The 21,020-nt window shown below is 43.7% G+C and overlaps 1 protein-coding gene across 1 annotated transcript; it reads left to right on the top strand.

Moving 5' to 3' along the window:
* The first annotated feature begins 1,696 nt into the window (after positions 1-1,696).
* RWDD1 (RWD domain containing 1) lies at positions 1,697-17,156 on the top strand. The gene is made up of 7 exons (XM_024200490.2): positions 1,697-1,846; positions 4,359-4,424; positions 5,784-5,914; positions 9,324-9,467; positions 11,344-11,476; positions 13,563-13,625; positions 16,804-17,156. Exons 1-7 carry the CDS (start codon positions 1,774-1,776, stop codon positions 16,914-16,916), a joined length of 723 nt encoding a protein of 240 aa, XP_024056258.1. The 5' UTR covers positions 1,697-1,773; the 3' UTR covers positions 16,917-17,156.
* The last annotated feature ends 3,864 nt before the right edge of the window (positions 17,157-21,020 follow it).

The raw sequence follows: 21,020 nt of genomic DNA, 5'->3' as shown, positions 1-21,020 counted from the left end.
GTAATTTGTATCTAGTCATTTTCATTGTTTTCTCTCTGCAGTTGTGTCCGTTTTTGTGGGGATGGGGAGGGGTGGGGTGTTATGCAGTAATAGAGGAGAGATTATTTATTCAAAACTGGAATATGTGATTGCAAAACCAAAACCATTGGCAGAATGCGTCTGGAAGTTCTAGTACCTGTAACTGCTTTTATTTAAATTAATGGTGCCCCTTGATTATGGGTATTGAAGTCAAGTATTATGTAAGTTGAACAGGTGGCTAACCTGAGGCAAAGTGCTTAAAGGTGATCTAAGTAAGTGGGTCGGTGAGACTTCATGAGAGTATGGGGGGAATGAAGATTTTTATTGAAAATTCAGCCATCCAGCGTGGAATTGTGAAAGAGAGACTCCTTGCCTCTGCCAGCTCCCCCCATGACACCCTCTGTGCTAACAGAGTCACTGCCTCCTTATGAGCAGCCCAGTGACAGTGCGGCGCCAGGCCCACTCCCCAGCTTGGCCTCTGCAATAGTAGAGATTAGGAGCCAGAATATCTGAATTTTGCAGCACTGACGGTGACGCCCCTGCAAAGCCCTGATCCGTCCCCTGCTGCAGATCTCGGCAAGCACCGGCTGGAGACCAAGGCTCGTCCCCGCCCCGCGCATTGCCCCAGTGAGTCACTCCCGTTCCCCCGCCCGCCTCGGCCAGGCTACCCTGACGGCAGAGGCGGAAATGAGGAGACTCCTGCATCACGTGACCCACGGTGCACCCTGCAGCCCTCGCCCGACACGTGACAGGCTCAGACCTAACACATCCACTGACGAGTGAGGCCCACCGAAAGCGAAGCTGGTTGCGTGCCAAGGGCGGGGCCGGGAAAGGTAGAACAGCAAAGCGGGAGGGGGCTGTCAATGCTAGAGAACCACAATGAGTCTAGACTTGAAGATGAATGTGGATGAAGGCAGGGTGTGGATTTTAGGCAGATACGACTCTGGGTTAACTCCTTGCCAGGTACTTTTATTCCAGAACAAAAATGCCTTATTCTGAATTAGTTTATGGGTAGGGTGGCCACGCCGACATTCCCTGCATAACGGATGAGCTGATACTCCCAGAAAAGGCCTGGGGCCGCCCCTGCTGGCTGAGCTTGCACACACACCGGGCGTGTGGCCCTCTTTAAGGGCACATCACCCCCGGACCCCACTGACGGGATTTTGCCTGCATGGTGTTTTGGAAGTCACACCGGAAGTCACACTGTACAGTGTCAGCCAAAACTTGGGACAAAATCTGAGATAGTTTTGTCTGGCGCTGGACAAAGCATGTCAGATTTTGTCCAGGTCGGGGGACAAAGAACCCCAAAAGAGGACTGACGCCCAGCTCCAAAAAGGATGACTAGCCTCGCTAGTTTACACTGGTTTAAAGTCCTTCAAACTAAAACACTCTTATTCTTCACTATGTGCACGCACGGAGTGAATCAGCAATAGCTCTTCCCGAGTAACTTCCCATTTAAAAACGGATTAAGATTAAGCGGAGCGAGTGTCCACGCGGGGTGCCTGTTACAGCTAATCCGGAGTCACTCCACGTGTAGACAAACCGCAAAGGGTGGAGGGGAGCGGCTGCCTGCCTAGGGCAGCTCAGACCTGCCCGGTCGAGAACAGAGCTGTGACTGTGTCACGGCTTCAGCTCCTCCCCCTTGCCTGGGGAGCCGCCCCGGCAGCCGCCGCCGCGCGGAGCAGAGTGCGCCTGCGCGGGCCGCCCGGGTGGCTGGGCCGTGGCGGAGCGTTCCATGGCCGGCGGCGCGGGACCATGACCGATTTCAGCGAGGAGCAGCGCAACGAGCGGGAGGCGCTGGAGTCCATCTACCCGGACTCGTTCACGGGTCAGCCGCGGCGCCGCGCGGGGGGGAACCCGGCGAGGTGGCGGCTGGCGCAAGCTTCCCTGCAGCGGGGCGGGGGTGGACCTAGGGCCCCTCTCTGCACAGCGCGCAGCTCCCCGACCGCCTCCCGGCTGCGTGCCGGGGAAGGGGGCCGCGGGCTGGGGTGGCGGAGCTGCGCTTTGGGTCGCAGCGCAGGGGGCAGTAGCCACGCACCTAGCAGCGGCTGCCCCCGGGCCGGTGCAAACAGGGTCCAACGGGTGCGGGGGGCCCTGGTCCTCTTTAAATACGCCGGTTACACGGCACAAGCCTCGCGGGAGTCCTGGGAGTTACCCTAGGCTTCCCCCGGGGCAGGGGGCAGTAGACCCGGGCTGGCTCCTCTGCCACCTGCCCCGCTGAGCAGAGCGACTGGGTTAGTTCTCACTGGCCCCGGGCTGCTCCCAGCCCCTCCTAGGTTCCTGACCTTGAGTTGCTTTTCGCGTCGTGTGTCAGTCTGGTTTCTGTGACACCCCTTGTTGCTGCTAGGCCACAGCACTCCTAGCTCACCCTGCTCCAGCAGGACGCGGGCGAAGATCTAGGGCGAGCACCTTTGGGCGAGCCTTTACAAGCAGGGCTCTTGTGGACACTTGGGTGGAAATTAAAGACAAAAATGAGTTAACTTGATGCCCTGCTCAGCTTTCCTTTCTCGTTTCTGATCCTCGCCAGGCATGTGGCATTGCTGAGCAGGTAACAGATGCTCGCTTTGCCTCCCTACTTGTTGCATTACCATTACCTGGCTTTTTTTCATAGTTTCACAGGCCAGAATGGAGCATTGTGATCATCTAATCTGCGCCCCCCCCCCCCCCGTAAAACACAAGACACAGAGCTTCCCCCAAATAATTCAGTTTTGCTTATTGCTTTGTAAAGACCTGTGAGGTAAAGGAAGTGGCAGTAAATCTGAACTCTTCTTATTCTATACTTAATTAAATGTGCAAGTGCTGGGGTTCTTTCTTTCTTTTTCAGATTCTTATTTAATTGTCTTGCTGCTTATTTCAGCCTTTTAAAATCTGTGTTGAAATTATTTTAGCTTGGTAAGCCAAAGGTATATGAATTTATTACCAGTGACTCAAGATGCAGAATCATTGAACATAATGAAGTCATAGATTAAAGCTATAAAATGCCATTTAAGCTGAGCCAACTCTCACTGCTAGGATTTCCTCAAGCCCAGAAAAAAGTGTATTGCAGTTTGCAGCAACAGCAACAACAGGGTTTAGGTCAGATTTTAAGACTTTTTCATGACATTTTTTTCACTTGCTTACACTCCTGAATAATCAGGTGAAATTCACTCTATCTTCCCAGTGAAGATCCAGAACATCCCCTGTGGCCATTACTCCAGGCAATGTGCTACAGCCTCTCTGAAAAAATTGTACAATGAACTGGAGCCACTAATCTGCAAAATTGTGGGTCTCATGTGCCCATCCTTCTTCCCAGATTATGCACAGTTGTCAGAGACCCCCCCATGTGGTGCCGCTCTTCTAGGGGCTCCCTACATAGTCCTCATAAAGCAGTGGTTCTCAAACTTTTGTACTGGTGACCCCTTTCACACAGCAAGCCTCTGAGTACGGCCCCCCCCCCCTATAAATTAAAAACACTTTTTTATATTTAACACTATTATAAATGCTGGAGGTGAAGCGGGGTTTGGGGTGGAGGCTGACAGCTCACGACCCCCCATGTAATAACCTCATAACCCATTGAGGGGGTCCCAACCCCCAGTTTGAGAACCCCTGTCATAAAGTGTGTAACTGGTGATTAGGACTTTGTTTTGTGGTCTTAGGTTAATTTAAATTTTATCTCTGAATTGTTCATGTCAGCAGTGAATTTCCTTCACCTGTCATATCACTTCCAAAGTTAAATTGCTGATTCTTTGAGGCAGGATCCAAGCATTTCTGTTTGCTCTGAAAAGTACTTCCGACTTTTCTGGTGGCTTTTTAAAAATATCAATAGGAGCTGATTTCTATTTTGTAGAGTTGCTACATATTCTTCCTGTAATAAAGATAGAAATGCACCCTTTGCAGTTCTTCTGCTCATCAGTGAGACTGGTAATGAATAGGTAGTGAATGCATTTAGACCCAGAAGGCACCTGGTATTCAGTATGCATATAATTAATTCATAAACAGACATATTAACCTTCTTTTACTCTAATGATTTGTTCTCCTATATCCTCACAGAGAAAAACTTAATCAAAACTGGATTTGCACTGTGTCTATATACTTTTGGTGGACAAATATTTTGTGTGAGATTGGTACTACATGTACACTCTGTAATAGCAGAAGAACAAAACAGACACATTACATCATCAAGAAGAGAAAATTCTTAATCTTGAGGAAAAAAAATTAATGTATTGGAGGCTTCTTAGAGACCTAAAGATGTTCCATTTTAATGAAATAATAGGAACAAGGTAGCACCAATATGCTAGTGAAGAAGAGGTGTCTGACTTCAAAAATCTCTCATTTATTTACTGTTTCTTTTTTTTTAACAGTATTATCAGAAAACCCAACAAGTTTCACTATCACAGTGACATCGGAAGCAGGAGAAAATGATGAAAGTAAGTTGGTCATGGGGAAAACTTTTCTTTATAACTTTTGAAATTATAAGGCCTGATTGTTTTAAAATATTATCCCAAAAATCTGTGTCCTTCGGGTTATCTCTAATAGATATAATGTGAAATAACCTGCTGTAGGAAATCTGGTTGTCCTCTTGTAAATGGGCTCTGAATATCGGGTAGGGCTACAGCGGTAGTTGGTGTTTCAGAATAGTTTACGATTATGTTTTCCTAGATCTGTTACTTAAGAACTCTTAATCCACTGTTAATATGTTCTGATCAGTAGATTGTGACTTGCCCAATCAGAACAATTCCTTGTGATGTTTAAAGTATAGCTTACTGTTACCACTAGAAATGTAAAAACAATGAGGAGTCCTTGTGGCACCTTAGAAACTAACAACTTTATTTGGGCATCAGCTTTCGTGGGCTAAAACCCACTTCATCAGATGCATGAAGTGGAAAATATAGAGGCAAAATTTGTTAGTCTCTAAGGTGCCACAAGAACTCCTCATTGTTTTTGCTGATACAGATTAACACAACTACTGCTCTGAAACCTATCACTAGTAGTTGTTTGTTGGCTGGGTGTGATCCTGCTTCTGTTGAAGTCAGTAAGAGCAGGTCCTTAATCAGTAAACATGACAGTGTATGTAAAGTGTAGATTTGAAGTGTATAGCAGTTCAAAACTGCAGGAAGCTCTGTCAGTCAGTCACAATAATGGTTCAGTATGTCTTCGTATCACAAACTAGCTGCTCAGTACTCAGTCTCTGGTCACTGTACGAATGTTGACTAGGGTATTTACATACCAAATGTTGTGGTACAAATAGGCTATATAATGGTTCGGAGTAAGAAATCTTTTTGGTGGCGTGGTGTACTAGATTGGCACAGAACTGGGAGCAAGGAACTGCTGAATTCTAATCTTGGATTTGCTGCTGGCCCACTTTTTAGCCCTGGACAAGTCACTTAATCTCTCTGCCTTACTTTATTCTTTAAAAGGGGATATTGCTTGCTGATCTGCAGTACCTCAGAGGAGTATTACGTAGACTAATTACTATTTCTAATGTGAATTGCACATGTAAACAGCTAGTAAGTGCTAAGAATTATCTCATGTGTAATGGGTAACTTTTATAGCACATCTGAGGGTTAATGATGAGTTGAGATTCGTATATTATATTCAAACCAACTGTTGTATTACAGCATGTATGTAAGGTGATAGTTCCATTTTTAAACTACTGTTTTTATTTAAAAACCTGTTGTGGATTGTTAAACAAAACAGGATTGTTATTCTAATATAAACCTAAGCATTAAGAGTTAATATTTATGAAGTTTGAGGCTGTCACACTAAGATTGCCTTTTGTACCGTAGCTGTCCAGGCAACCCTTAAATTTACCTATGGAGAAAAATATCCAGATGAAACTCCACTTTATGAAATATTCTCCCAGGAGAACCTTGAAGATAATGATGTCACAGACATATTAAGCCTTCTAGAACAACAGGTAAGGCAAATTAAGAATATATCGACTCTTCTATTGATGTCATTTCATAAATCATTGGTTTGAGAATTAGGGACAGTAAATTCTGATGCTAACTTAGAAGAGCATATGTCTTATGAATTGGTTTGTACATTCTGCTGTGGGGAGTGACTCTGACATTAACTTGAGTTTAATTTTCCAAACCCTAAGACTTTGCTTTTTGACCATTATAAAAAGTTGCATAGTGTATATTTAAAACAAAACATGATGATGATTTTTTAAAATGCTATGTAAGAATAACAGTTCAGCCACATAAAGATGCACGATCAAGCTTCAGAAATGGCCATGTTAAACAAGGTACAAAGAAGAGCTACTAGGCTGATTGGGTATTGGAGGGCCTATCTTATGAGAGCAGACTAAAAGAGCTTGGCTTGTTTAGCCTGTGGCCTGGTCTACACTACAATGTCAGTGTCTACACTACAGCCTTGCTCTTGACGATGTAAGTGCCCTACTACACCAACATCATAACTCCACCTCCACGAGAGGCCTAGGGCTTGTGTCCGTGTAGTTAGGGTGAGGCAGAGTCTGTGCAGACACTGCATTACTTACTGTGGCTGTTCGCTGTCTTGTCAGTTTCACAGCAGGAATCTGAAATTGACAAGAAAGCAGGGCAGCTAGAGCCCAGCTGTCCCCATTCCCCTGGGAAGCTGGAGTGAGAAGTCTGGGTGGCAGGAGCCTGCTCCCGAGAAGACCGGGCCGTTGGAGCCTGCGCCTGGCCGGGAGCTGGGCAGCCTTGTAAATTTTACAGCTTCTTGAGCCGTGATATTGACAAGACTGCCTGGCTCCAGGCTTCAGGGGAGGGCAAGAAATCGGGGCAGCTGGACCCCGCTCTCTAGGGGCGAGAAGCTCCAAATGGCTTCTTGCCCCTAGGATGGGGTGGAGCAGGCTGCTGGGGGGCAGCCAGGCGCCCGGCAGGGAGCTGTCAGCAGAGCTAAGAAACCGGGTTTTCAGCTCCCCACACTGCCCCTCTTGGTGGAAGCACTCCTGGTGAGGGGACACACCACCAACCCAAGGAGGGTAGTGGACATGCACCACCACAGTAATTTCTGTGGTAAAGTTGACCTAAGATAGATCGACTTATGTTTCTAGTATAGACATACCCTAAGAAAATGAAGTCTGCAATGGGATCTGATTGCTCCCTATAAATACATGAAGGGGGTAAACACCAGGGAGGATGAAGAGCTATTTAGTCCTTTAGCGTATGTTAGCACAAGAACAAATGGGTATTAACTGGCCATCAACAAATTCAGGCTGGTAATTAGAAGGTTTCTAACTGGCAGAGAAATGAGGTTCTGGAACAGCCTCCCAATAGGAGATGTGGGGCAAACAACTTAGTTTTAAGAGAGAGATGGACAAAATTACAAATAGGATTGTTTGAGAGAGTTGTTTGTGATGGTGGGGAGGTAGGGCTTGGCAGCTGCAGCCCTGGGGATCCTTTCTGGTTCTTGTCTGATATTCCTAAAATCTCATGCTCAAGGGCTTCGGCCAATCACTTGCTGGGATCAGGAAGGGATTCCCATATCTCCCCACCCCCCACCCCATTTTTTTCCTTTTCGTTTTCTCTGAGGCATCAGAGATGGCCATGACTGGAGATGGGACGTTGGATGGGGTGGGCTGGTGCTCGGAGGTGGCATCAAGCATTCTTTCTCTCAGGTGGCTGGCTGGCTGGTTCTTGCTCACATACTCGGGGTCTAACTGATCACCATATCTGGGGGTGGGAAAGAATTTCCCCCCAAGTCAGATTGGCAGTGACACTGGAGTTGTTTGCCTTCCTTTGCGCCATAGGTGCAGGTAGCTTATCAGGATCATCTGGGTATATTTCATTCAATGAATCCCCTGCCATTGCAGAGGTCTCGAGCACTGGTCCCTCCTATTCTCTGCCAGTGGCACGTAATAGTTTAGTCTACTGTGGGCTGTAATTCTTTGGTCTAATTTTGGTTGTTGGGTTTAGTGTGTGGGTGTTCGTGGCCTGTGATGTCCAGGAGATCAAACAAGATGATCTGGTGGTTCCTTCTGGCCTTAAACTCTGAGTATGACAAAGTAGAGTTAACTTGGCTCCTATGTTAGGGTTCACAAACACAACAACAAAACTTTAAATAAATTGTTTAACACCTCTCTTGCACCACAACTTTTGCTTAGCACAGATGCCTTTGATTGTATTTAACAGTTTTGTGTAAGTTGCCTGATATTAAGACTTCCAAAATAAAGGAAAACTCACTCTTTGGACAACTAGAGTATAAGGAAGTATTAAGGCACTTAAGATAGAAACTAAAATCAAGACAAGACCTTGCTACTAACTGTGAGCTAGCTGACTGATCCTAGCATGCATGTTTCTCGTAGGACTGGTAAGAGCAGTGAGGACTGGGGACACAGTGCTGAGATGCGGCCTTAGCTACCGTATTGGCTTGTGCGGGTAATTAGTAAGCACCTGTGAGTATGTCTACCCTGCAGCTGAGAGTGAGCCTGCTAAAAATAACAGTACGGAAGTTACAGCTTGGGCTCTCCAGCCCACCCAACCCCCTGGGTCTGAGCTCGAGCTACTAACCTGAGTCTCCTCCAGAGTTACAGTGTCCACTTCACTATCTTTACTGTGCTGGCTCAAGCTCCATTAGCACAAGTCAGTCTTCTGGGCTGGAAGGCGTGCTTTGAACTGCAGTGTAGACATACCCAGAATGACTCTAGGAATTCATCACTCGGGAGTTCCGTCCCCACCTGCTTTAAAATTATTTAATTTAACAAACATTTTCGGTTTTTTTGGTTAATTAGCAGCACTCTGTATCACCTTCCTGCCAAGAGTGCGGGCTATAATCAGATGGGATTAATAACTTGTTGTGAAGATAGTGATTAGGGATGTAAAAGTTTAACCGGTTAACCAGTAAGCATCAGTCTTAACGGTTTCGGTTAATGATTAAACTCCGCTACCGGCCCCTCACCCGGGGTCCTGCTGCTGGCCTGGGGTCCCGGCAGGGGGATCCCACGTAAAACGTGGGAGTGCTGCAACACCCCCCGCACTCTTAGTTCCCCGCCTATGTGAACTCCTTAACGGTTAATCGTTTAAACAATAGAATTTTAATAGGTTTAACGGTTACTATTTTTAAACCCTATTTACATTCCTAATAGTGACCTGAGAGAACAGTGCTGATGTTTTGCTGCTCTTCCCTCCTCTTTCACCTGGGATCATTTTAAGTGGCTTAAACCAGTGAAATAAATTTGACTCAATTTCCAAAACTGGTGCAAGGCAATTCAGCAGTGAAACTTGCATTCCTACAGGGCTAAGCATAAACACTTTCCAGACAGGCGGAAGGTGTAACCTCTCTGTCCACAATGAGTTTGCCTAGTGAATTGCCTGAGGGTGCCGCCTTTTATGTTGCAGGCAGAAGAGAACTTGGGGATGGTAATGATCTTCACTCTAGTGTCAGCTGTACAAGAGAAATTAAATGAAATAGTGGATCAAATAAAAACAAGACGAGAGGAGGAAAAGAAACAGAAGGAAAGAGAAGCAGAGGAGGCAGAAAAGGTGGGTGAAGTATTCCATTTTCAACTAACAATTTTCTGGTTTTCCTTCCTAAAGTTGCTGTAGGATTGGCTAGTAGCAGAATTGTCCCAGACACACACAACTAGCAGAACCAAAAGCAATATTTAAAAGTTCAGACGTAGCCACACATTGAGCACAACTTCATTGATTTAATAAATCATAAATATTGCACTTTCCAGGTTGAACCTTTCTGGTATTTACTGAATGCATAATAGCTTCTGGCACTGCTTTAAAAGCTTGGGGCATGTCCTCTGAGCACTCCACTCCCTTTGGACCCCCAAACAGCACAGAGAGTGGACACTCACATTATCCCTCTAGCCAAATATTCTTCCCTGAAATGAGAGAGTGCCCACTTAGTGCAGAGCTGGCGTTAACCAGCTGTATGCCATCCTCCGTGTGGCTTTCATTTTAAGTGGAAGGAAGGGATAAGGAGCAGAAGGGACTGGAGTATATTCCATTTACCCTCATACTGTTCTCAGATGTTGAACAGTCCCTGGGGCACTGTGGCCGGCTGTTGAAGGTTTGAACAGCCTGTACAGTTTTCTGATGCCTCCTTTCCCTCCTTTATAACATGAATGCCACCAAGAAGGGGGATAGGATAACTCCATTCCTCTGTCTCGGTCGATTGACTTGATGGAAAGGAAGTTGGATGGCTCAACCTCTAGTGTCAGCCAGATCCAGTAGCCTATTCACTGTAGCCTGGTATTTGTTTGCCACCACTAAGTAGCTCTTTCCATTCTCAAGATGTGTTAGAAGAAATTCCATCACTTCATTCGGTAGCAGCTAGAGGGCTGTAGGACTCAATATCCCTTCAGTTGGGATCCCATCACTGTAGGTCTGTTCACACACTCATGCTCTTTGGTGTTTCCCTGGTATTTACACCTCAGAGTGCACTGCATTTCTGAAAGCCCACATTATGAGGGTTTGGCTGTGGCCTTTTACAAGCACAAAGCACTCTGGAAGCCCCATAGTATGGAGGAATGTGATTGCACAGCAGGGTCACTATGTAGTTTCCACATGAGGGTGGTGGTGGAAGGAACAATTATTCTCCTCTCCCTCCATGATAGAGGAGGAGTCTTGCTGGTCGTATATTTCACCCCCCCCTCTGTGGTACAGATATCAAATATAAACTTGTTCTGTGGTTTTAGGAATTTGAATAGCAAATATTCATATACAAAGCATATCTGTCCATCCTTACCACTCATGTACCCGCCCCTTGTTCCTTGTGACTTGACCTAAACCACTAATAAGGTGCACTACCCACCTGTGCATATGCTGCTTTATCTTATTGGTATTACATTATAGATCCAAATCAAAACAGGGATTTTCTACAGTAGTTTTCTGTGAATAAATTTGCAAGCCACACGTAAAAAGAAACAAGAATGTCACACTTTTCACTTGGGCCTGGTCTACACTAACCCCCCAAGTCGAACTAAGGTACGCAACTTCAGCTACGTGAATAACGTAGCTGAAGTCGACATACCTTAGTTCGAACTTACCGCGGTTCAGACGCGGTCCACACGCGGCAGGGAGGCTCCCCGTCGACTCCGCGGTACTCCTCTCGCCGAGCTGGAGTACCGCAGTCGACGGCGAGCACTTCCTGGTTCGACTTATCGCGTCCAGACCAGACGCGATAAGTCTAACCCAGAACTTCGATCCCCAGCCGCCGAACTAGCGGCTGGGTGTAGACCAGCCCTTGGTCTTACTGTAGTGTGGGTTAATTTGCTATAAGAAACCTAGTTAAAATTGGTGCCTAGTAGTTACTGCTTCTTGGTATACAATAATTTCAACCGTAAAGAGAATATTAATCTTCACTCTTTGCTTTGCCACTGAGCTCTTAATTTTTTTTCTTTTGCAGCTATGTTTCCATGGCACTCCTGTTACAATCGAGAATTTCCTAAGCTGGAAAGCAAAGTTTGATGCAGAGCTCCTAGAAATTAAAAGAAAAAAGATGAAAGAAGAAGAGCAATCAGGCAAAAATAAATTAAGTGGTATGACTTTACAATTTTCTCCAAGTTTGCCAACTTATCAGACCAGTATGTCAGATAATGAAACCATGTCCAAGAATTTTAATTTTTATACTAAAAGATTTGTCAGACGCCAGTCAATGTCTGATTGTTAACAGGGAAGATTTATCTTGTAAATTGAGCGTTAGTGTCTTACTGTTGTGCCTTAGAAAGGAGGCTTGAGCATTTATGTTGGAGCAAGTGTGAGTCCTAAATGTTTCCATTTCTCACATGAAACCCATTCACAGCATCAAGGAATGGTGAGGAAAATTGGAAAGGGGAGGAAAATGGAGAGTGCTACGGTAGGATAGTCTGTATTGAACTGGAACATACAGATTGCCAGCTCCACATTAAATTATTCAGCTGAATGTAGATGTTGGTATTGTTTCTGGTTCGTTCTACAAAATAGGTGATATATTTGTTAATGCATGAGACAGGTAACTAGTATAAAGAAGACACAATCTCTTGTGCTCTGAGAGATTGAGAAGCAGGGTTTGGTGGTGTTGCAATATTCTTACTGTCCGTATAATTTGGTTTAGTCTGCCCATATGCCACAAGGGGGCAAAATTGATATCAAATGGGCAAAGCCTGAGTTACCTGTAGGAACTGTCTATGGAGGAGGAAATCTTCACCCCCAGACAACTGCACAGGTTGGTTGTGGCTGCAGCAATTACCTCTGGAGAGGAGTAGTGATTATGACCTGTCATTGGACCCCTTCCCTCCAATGGGATTACAGCCTCGTAGATCCATATCTTCTCTTTTTAGGACCATGCTGGCCCACTGAAAGTATCCCCTCCATGTTTAAAATCAGGGCAATGCTGCAGAGCTTGGCTCCATGGCACAGAAAGGGTGAAGACCATATATAGACTTTCTGCTGGCTGGCCTCCCGCATAGCTGAAATGCATCATTTCATTGTGTTTAAGCCAATTTGCTTGTGCATGAAGAGAACCAGGGTTGTGCCAACAAAGCAAATACTAATGGTGTAGCTTGTGTGGAATAGGTATATATCAGAGATGTGGCTTCAGATCCTGAGGTATTGACTTGGATGGGAGTTTGACTGAATAAGGACCTCTGGATTTGGCCCCTGCAGTGTCAGAGTTTTTTGCAGTATAGTTGTAGCCATGTCAGTCCCAAGATATTCGAGAGACAGGATGGGTGAGGTAATATCTTTTACTTGACCAACATCAGTTGGTGAGAGAGACAAGCTTTCGAGCCACGCAGAGCTTCTCCTCATGTAACTTGTGAGGATATGTGTTGTTGTTTTTTTAATTTATTAGGCTAAATTCATGGAAATGTATGTTTGAAAGGATTTTGCTAAATCTAACGTTTTCAGAAGCCATGTGTAGTAGCAATACAAATAGAGATGTCTTAAGCAATTTAATATGAACATTAGGCATGTTAAATGGTTTTTGAGTAGATTGTAGAATCAGTATAAAATGAATCCCATTAAATTCTCGGAAGATAGGTAATGTGGGCATGGAAAGATTCATGTCCATTTTTATAAAAGGTTCCATTTTACTTTACATGGACACATGGTAGGAAGGGGAATCAAATACTTGCTGAATGCAACAAACATGGGCCTGATTGGCCCAAGTCAGTGCATGGAGACAACAATCTGACCTGTTGTGCATAGATGTGATGGATCCACAGTACCATATTCTTTCTTCCTTGACACTTCAGGAGTATTGTGTGTGGCCTCCAGGCTGCAGGCAAAACCAGAGGAGACAGTGGTGGTGTATCTCTTATCTCAGCATTGGTTTCACCTGAGGCTGCATTAATTCTTGCATGGAGTCCTTTTCCAGGGCCTGTCTCACCTGTAAGGGAAGGAATCCCAGCGAGATGGACAACACCTGCCCAGAAAGCTTAAAATTTAATAGACAAGATAGGCAAAGAAGTATCTGGTCCAAGTATAATCTGAGCAAAATGCCAAGGGAACATAAATTATCAAATATTACTTAGATGTTATTTAAATATCAAAATTCTAAAATACTCTAACAAAATTTCATGTTACATGATTTTAGTAACTACATTCCAAGCGATCGCTAATTTTAATATTTATTATTCCTTTTAGGAAAACAACTATTTGAAACCGATCATAATCTTGACACGTCTGACATTCAGTTCTTAGAAGAAGGTAAACTTCTGTTTTTTCCCGTTATTTGCACTATTGAAAGATTTGATTAGAAATCTGACTAAACTTCAAATTGTGTAGCTTAGTTATGGTTAAGGCTAAGATTTTGTCGCAGTTTTTTTTAGTAAAAGTCACGGACAGGTCACGGGCAATAAACAGAAATTCACGGAACCCATGATCTGTCCGTGACTTTACTAAAAATAACTGGGAGGGCAGAGCTAGGTAGAGGGGAGGAATGGAGTCCCAGCGGCCGCAGTGGGGTCGCAGCCATGGTGGGGACACAGCACATGCTCTGGAGCTGGCCGCAGCTGCAGGATAGGGTGTGTGGCCCCGAATGCAGCTACTTTCAAGACCCGGTCACAGTGGAGGGTGGGGGGAGCATGGCCCCACCGCAGCCACCAGGCTGGGGCGTGTGGCCCCGGCTGCAGCCCCTGCCAAGCCTGGGACGCCACAGGGCTGGGGCGTGTGGCCACGGCGGAAGCCATGGAACTGGGGCAGCAGGGTTCTGATTCCTGCCAGCCCCAGTTGAAAGGCAGGGGCGCACAGTCCTGCCTCCGACAGCATAGAAGTCACAGAGGTCCGGTAAAGTCACTGAATCTGTGACTGTCGTCACCTCCGTGACTAAATCCTAGCCTTAGTTGTGGTTAAAAGTTGTCTTAAATGTTTGTTTAATATGGGGAGAACTTCTTTAGTAGAAATATTGTGAAATAGTGTTTTTTAAAAAAACAAACCCCAAACACTGAGAGCATTAGCAAAATATATATTCTTCTAAACCAGTTTTAAGTTAAACCAATATAATTTTCCCACGTGGTTAAGGCCTTATTAACTCAGTCAGTTGATGCACAAGAAGCAATAGAGTTCAGCTGTCTCTTAGCTTTCTTGACTCTTTAGGTCTATCAGAAGTAAAAAAACAGTACAAACTTTTTTTTGTCACTGATATTGGCCGGTAAAACTCTGAATACAAATTGGGGAGTGTGTTTTTATGCAGGTCCTGCCATGTTGATGATGATGTCAGCAACTTTATAGCAGAAGAATAGACCCCTATGCACATTTTGTTTAAAGGCATTCGGGTCGTCACCAAGTTTTGTTTTTCATGTAAATGACCTTTACTTTAAAGCATTAACTTTTAAACCATATAGTGGCCCTAATTCAGTGTGCATCTGGTCCTGCTCCTGTCAGTGACAAAACGCCAACTGACTTCAGTAAGAAAAGGATCTGGCCCTAAATGAGGATGTTGCTCTGGTGTCCTCTACCATGGGCACAACTGAGGTGTGCATGACAACATGAGAATGAGTAAGAAACTGCGGTTTAGTTTTAAATAACTCCATTTTAATAGAGTGCCATATTGTAACTCTGACATTAATACACAATGGGAAGGGGATGGATAAATCTCAAACCTTTTCTATATTATTACCTTTTAATTGAAAACAGAGGCCTCCTGTGAAATACGCACAGGTGAGAAATATAAGCTTGGGATTGTTTTAAGTGGCCAGTAGATGTCACCGTTGTTCCATGCAGACCCCGCTGTGACATACTGGAGGTTTTATCAGTCATTTACGTAGCTGTCAGAAGGAAATATGAAAATGTACAAAGCTGCACTTCCAGTATCTCAATGGACTAGTCTACACTAGAAGCGCTAAAGTGGTGCAGCTGCATAGGCTGGGTCGCAGTAGCGGGTCTGGTGAAGATGTTCTATGCCGAGAGAGCTCTTCTTTTGGAATAATAAAACAACCTCTGTGAGAGGTGGTAGCTGTGTCCACGCTGGCACTTAGGTCAGTGTAACTTAACGTTGCTCGGGGGAGTGGCTTATTCAAACCCTGAGCGACATAAGTTATACCAACATAACCTGTAGTGTAGACAAGCCCTACGACTTGCTATTACCACCATTGAAACCTTGAAACAGGGTTTTTGTGTGTGTGTGTGTGTGTGTAAGTACAAGTGTTTGAATTTTATCTGCTCGCCTTTTCCCATTAGACGTCATAACTGATTTAAATGTAGAACTCTTGAATATATTTTTCATGTTTTTTTTCCATAAGTCTAGCCTTAGCAGTTCCTTAAAATATAATTTTATTTTTCATGTGCATAACAAATAACAAGGGATCGATGTATGAAAAAGGGTGGTTGGCTTTAAAGAAAAAAGTTTGTCAGGTTTTGTTGCTTCCTTGTAAATCTCATATAGCTTTGCAATTTTTCCCTTTATATAAAGTAACTGATACTGCTTTGTGAGCTAAATTCGTTTGGAAAAATTTAGACTGTTGCTTGATGTGCTGAGAAGAGGGAGGCTTGAGGCATATGGAGAGATCTTATGTTGGTCTAACCAGCATTCTTCTAAGCTGCTGTAGGTCAAATGTTCTCAAATAACATTCCAGTAGTTGCTGTCCTGAAAGCGACGTGTGGCGTTATGTTAGATGTAGTGTTTGAGGTGTTGTGTTTCTAATATTCCCATAGGCCCATATTTTGCACTTAAGCATAGAGTAACTTCATACACGTCATCCCATTGATTTTATTTATTTATTTACTTACACTTGTGTTTGCAAGATTGGGGCAATAGAGACCTTGCAGCTTCCAGGAATTGACGCACTTATCTTAGAATGAATTGGATAATTTAGAACTATTGCCATCTCTTGGAACTAGCAGTGGTAACATCAGTTCATCAATGGGCTGTGGATATTTTACCTATGTCACAATCAGCTCTGTTAAGCACTGAGGTGGGGAAAGCGTCATTATTCTAGTTAATAAAAAATTAGGGGGTGGTTGTTCTTCCATCTATCCCCATTCTGTTCAAGTAAACATGCATGAATCAAACAGTAAAGTTCATTAAATTTGGACCAGCAACATGGAATAACTTTAAATAGCTGGTACCTGGGAATTGTTCTCTGTGGTGAAGCAGAGGACACAAAGGTTCTTAGACAATCTGATCTTTTCAGCTAGCTCAGAGGGTTTCAATCTTTTTTCATTTGCGGACCCCTTTGGAAATCTTAGACACAGTCTGCGGGCCCCCCAGGGTCCACGGACCACAGTTTGAAAACCACTGAGCTAGCTGATGGAGAAGTAGCAGAGCAACGTGTCTTTCTTTTCTGTTTGAAGAATGAAGGAAAAACCCCTAATTTTCTTTTTCTTGTTTCCATAAAAATCCATAATAAAACACCATTTTGTTTCCCCCCCCCCATCCCCCTTACAGCTGGAAACAGTGTGGAAGTGGATGAATCCTTGTTCCAGGAAATGGATGACTTGGAGTTGGACGATGAAGAGGATGACCCTGATTACAACCCTGTTGATTTAGATAGTGACTAGACTGAATTTGCTGAACTGGCTGTGTCATTAGTATGCGTGGACACATGTAGGGAGAAAGAGGCAGTCAGGAAAGCCACAGCATCTGTGGCTCTACCAAGCATGTATTGGTTTTCATTTTTGAAGGAAAAAAACCAAACTCTTTTAATTTCAGGAGAATACTCTTCTGATGACTTTCATCGTAATTAATAAATTGACTTTAACATTTCAAATGTGAAATGTTAGGCATATTGTTAATCTGTATGAAGTCTAGAAATCTATACATCTGTTCTCTCTCCCTTCCCACCTCAATAACTGCCCTTGAAGAGATCAGACATGCAAGATGAAAAGGTGCTAGAGCAGATGCTGCATGTGCCACAATACAAAGGTGTGCTGAACACCTATTCTGTTATCTTCAGCCTGAGATACGTGTGGAAGTTCTGGTGAAGAAATGGGGAGTGCTTACTATAAAGCTGCTCTATCTGTGGGACTCTACAATGCTTCAAATACAACTTATTAATGGTGCTTCTAACCATTCTCATTCATTAACGGCTATAGAGAGACTGACTGGTGGTGACCTTTCAGCTTAACACCACCTCCTCAGAGTTCCATTTTAGATGATATCCTTCCTCTTCCCCATACTACAGCAGCACCAGTAACACTGCTGATGTTAAAGATAAAATCGTTTCTATAAAGGTGGTTCGATAACTTGGCCATTTCAGATTACATAGGGTTTAAAATTGATATCTTGGATACGATTTTTTAAAAAAAGGTAAAACCAGAGCAGTGAAAACCCTTTAATTCCTCTTGTTTTCAAATTTTAACTTTTTGGCCATAATCCAGACAAAGAATTTGGAATAAAGTTCTAAAGGACATGAAGGCCTTAAAATCATTTTCAAAAGTTTGATGGATCTGTTTGAAAGGCAACTTCTCTTTTGAACTTGTGCAGTAGTTAGCCTTATTGAAAATGTTTTGAAAATAATAATTTAATTAATGGGACTTATTTTCTACAATCAGCAGAGTACAAGACCACACCATTGTAGTTAAACTTGAGTAACAGTTCAGAATACTGCGTCTCTCTTAGTAATTACAAGGTGCCATATTATCTAGGTGTGACCCCAGTTGGCATTATCACTGTTGAAGCCAACCATTGTGAAAAGTCTGTTAGTACAAGATAGAGCAAAAAGATCCAGCCAAGCTGCAGGAACCAACACGAAGATGTTAGCCCAGCTGTTTTCTTGGCGTTACAGTGGCATCAACATGCTCTGTGCTTTGCTGCACTGTTTTGTGTTCCACAATAGTACATCTAAGAGAAGAGCAGTAGGATGGCTGGAAGATCACAGCCTATGGAGAGAGGTGAGAAATGGAAGACTATTGCTAATGGGAGGAAGATGTAGCATGGTACAATGTGGGTATAAGAGTAAGGAGGATGCTGTATTTGGCTTGTAAAAAGGAACAGGAAAAAATTTTAAATGAAGAAATAGAGGAAAGAGTGAATAAACCAAGGCAAGAGATATGAAGCAAAAATAAATAACTGAAATGTGGAGGGAGACATGGAGGGAGGGGAGAAGACACTATTCCATTGTAACTCCTCTGTGGTTATAGATCAAGCTGCAATAGATGTTTTCTATTGGTCATCAGTTATAAATGAAAATCCAAGGATCTCCGTGTTGCTAAATATTTTAGCAGGTTTACTTCTTGTTTATGAAGATATGGTCTCTCTCCATCTGATGGAAAAAATATTCATAATGTAATATAACATTTTTCAAAGATAACTTGAGGCTCTTTTTTATAAAGTGGTTTGGGATACTTTATAGGAAAGGAACTAAGTACAGGTATGACTTGTTAGTGTATGAGTGATTGTTCAGACAATAACTAGGCATAAAGATAATTTCAAGAGACAGGTCTCTCAATAAATCGGGAACAGGGGCTGCCAAGCCTCTAGATGATGAAGGGTTGTGTGTGCACTCTTAAATTTTAATGTATTTTTAGTATGACTATTTTAGCTATCAGGGCTTCAAACAAGTTAATTTTTTTTGTATGCAGAGTGTTTTCTGCTATTGCCACATTTGTTTTGAGACTAGAAATATTTAACTTTGTTACATATTTAGAAATGAGACCCTTCAGCCCAGAAGATCCTATGTAGCATGATAGTGTCACATTCTGGGATGCATTTCAGACCTATGAGGGCTCGCATCACTGCTTGGCCTGCAACCATAGGTGCCTCACAGTGCTTTACTGTTGTAGCTACCAATCTGGGCCACCCACAACCAGTCTGCCAGCATGCAGGTCACACTGAGTGTCCACGTATAGCTACAGACTTGGTCCAGCAACTCTGACCACAGCAGCCTGTCAGCAGCAGACCAGCCACATTCTGACTTCCAGCAACCTTGGTTACTACTTTCAGGGTGACCCCAACACTCTCCCAAATTTTCCCCAAAACGTGTTCTGAGCTGTCCAGCCCTCTTTTGGACTGTTCAGATATTAGAGGTCCTTTGCACCTGTAAGGGGTCAAAATTCAGCTGTTTGCTAGACTCCTGGACTTATCAAACAGTTCAGTTTAAACACAGCACTGAATTAGTTGTTAAAATGAAATTAGTAGTTAAAAAATGAAATAAGTTAATTTTATCTTAACAAGTTAGGTTTTAAGTGAGTACATGTATAAAGTATTAAAGTCAGAAATGGTTACAAGAGAAATAAAGACAAAATGCCTTCTAGTAGCTACAACTTAACAAGCTACCCTTGGTTCAAGGTAAAATCCTTACCACAGGGTCCCAGCAACACAGATGGCCGTATTCTCTGGTCATAGTTTCCCCTTAGAGTCAAAGGGGTGGTTACTTTGTCTTTCTTAGGTGAAAGAGAGCCAGAGGTAGGGAGTCATCCGTTGGGGGTGTTTTTGCCCCTCACTTTTATAGTGCAGTCACCCTTTGCAGTGGATTCTTCTAAGGATTACCCCTTAAAGCAAAGTTTATTCAAACAGTAAAGAAGGTGACATGGAGTCTGGCGGTGAAGGTGGCTCCTTGCTTTTTCTTCTTCCCTGTGTATGTTGAAATGCAGATTTGCCTTATCTCCTTCCATTTCCCCCTCTTGCTGTCTCAAGGACCCTATTTACTACTACTATGTACATTGAGGTAAACACACATTTCGTTGTGTAAGGTAAACCCGTTGAACAACTTTTGCCAAGGCAGGGCTGGGAGGGTTTGAACACGTGCTCACAATATCATACAAAGGGGGTTTATAACTTTACATATAATGTTGCTACATGTAGTAAGAAGACAGCCTGAAACATAAGGGCTTGTAGCGGAGGCTTGGTATGAGGCCTGGGATAAAGTAATGGTCATAACTTGCTAATATAAAGCAAAGTTAAGTTGTGAGCAAGAAGCAGGCCCTGCTCACAGAATCTGGCAAGAACAGGCCTGATATTGCAGAAACGTATATTCCTAAGTAATGCTAGGCATAAGAATATATACGCAAACACATTCCAGAAAGATGGTACCAGAACACCTTAATGCCAGCACATTCCTCAATGATAACAGAAACACTGACCCATTCTAAAGATAAGGTCAGGATGACAGTATGATGGATAGAGATGTTTCAATCAAACAACACCTACAAGGTAATGGGTGGCACCCTAATACGTCAGAGAGTGGCACCCTGATATATCAGGGGCAATATGTAATTTGTTTGCATTGGTGTATAAAGATGTATCTTAGTGGGAATGTCTTTGGCCAGACTAGGGAGCAGTGGAAAGTCCCACCACTGACTGAGCTGCATCCATTGTCACGAGCATACATGTCCTAGTATCCTCGTAGAGTCTGCCAGGTGCTATTACCGTGCTTCGTCGACAATAAACCTGGCCGGGCGCCTTCGCTACTAAACCAAGTCTTGTGGTCTGATTGGGCAGTTAGATTGGCGCCTGCTGTACTGGCTATCTGGCCAGAGCCAGTGCAGCAGCACACACAGAACACACGCACGAACATCTGACGACACTACATACATTTCACCATGATATTTTTGGCGAGAAAATTATTAGTTTCCAGATGATACTTTACAAAGGATGTTTTGTACAAAAATAAATTACAGTAGTGTGTGTAAGGTGTGAATACAGGGGTGCTTTTGGTCACAGTT

Source organism: Terrapene carolina, unplaced genomic scaffold, assembly GCF_002925995.2.
Source record: "Terrapene carolina triunguis isolate 2854851 unplaced genomic scaffold, T_m_triunguis-2.0 Scaffold42, whole genome shotgun sequence".
Lineage (NCBI taxonomy): Eukaryota > Metazoa > Chordata > Testudines > Emydidae > Terrapene > Terrapene triunguis.
The sequence above is the reverse complement of the archived record's forward strand: the minus strand, read 5'-3'. Positions and strand labels throughout refer to the sequence as shown.

Bases quoted from the DNA above. Each gene is read 5' to 3' on its own strand.
- RWDD1 (XM_024200490.2), top strand. From the start codon at position 1,774: ATGACCGATTTCAGCGAGGAGCAGCGCAACGAGCGGGAGGCGCTGGAG. The intron at 1,847-4,358 runs GTCAGCCGCGGC...TTTTTTTAACAG, and splicing joins CTACCCGGACTCGTTCACGG to TATTATCAGAAAACCCAACA. The intron at 4,425-5,783 runs GTAAGTTGGTCA...TTTGTACCGTAG, and splicing joins AGCAGGAGAAAATGATGAAA to CTGTCCAGGCAACCCTTAAA.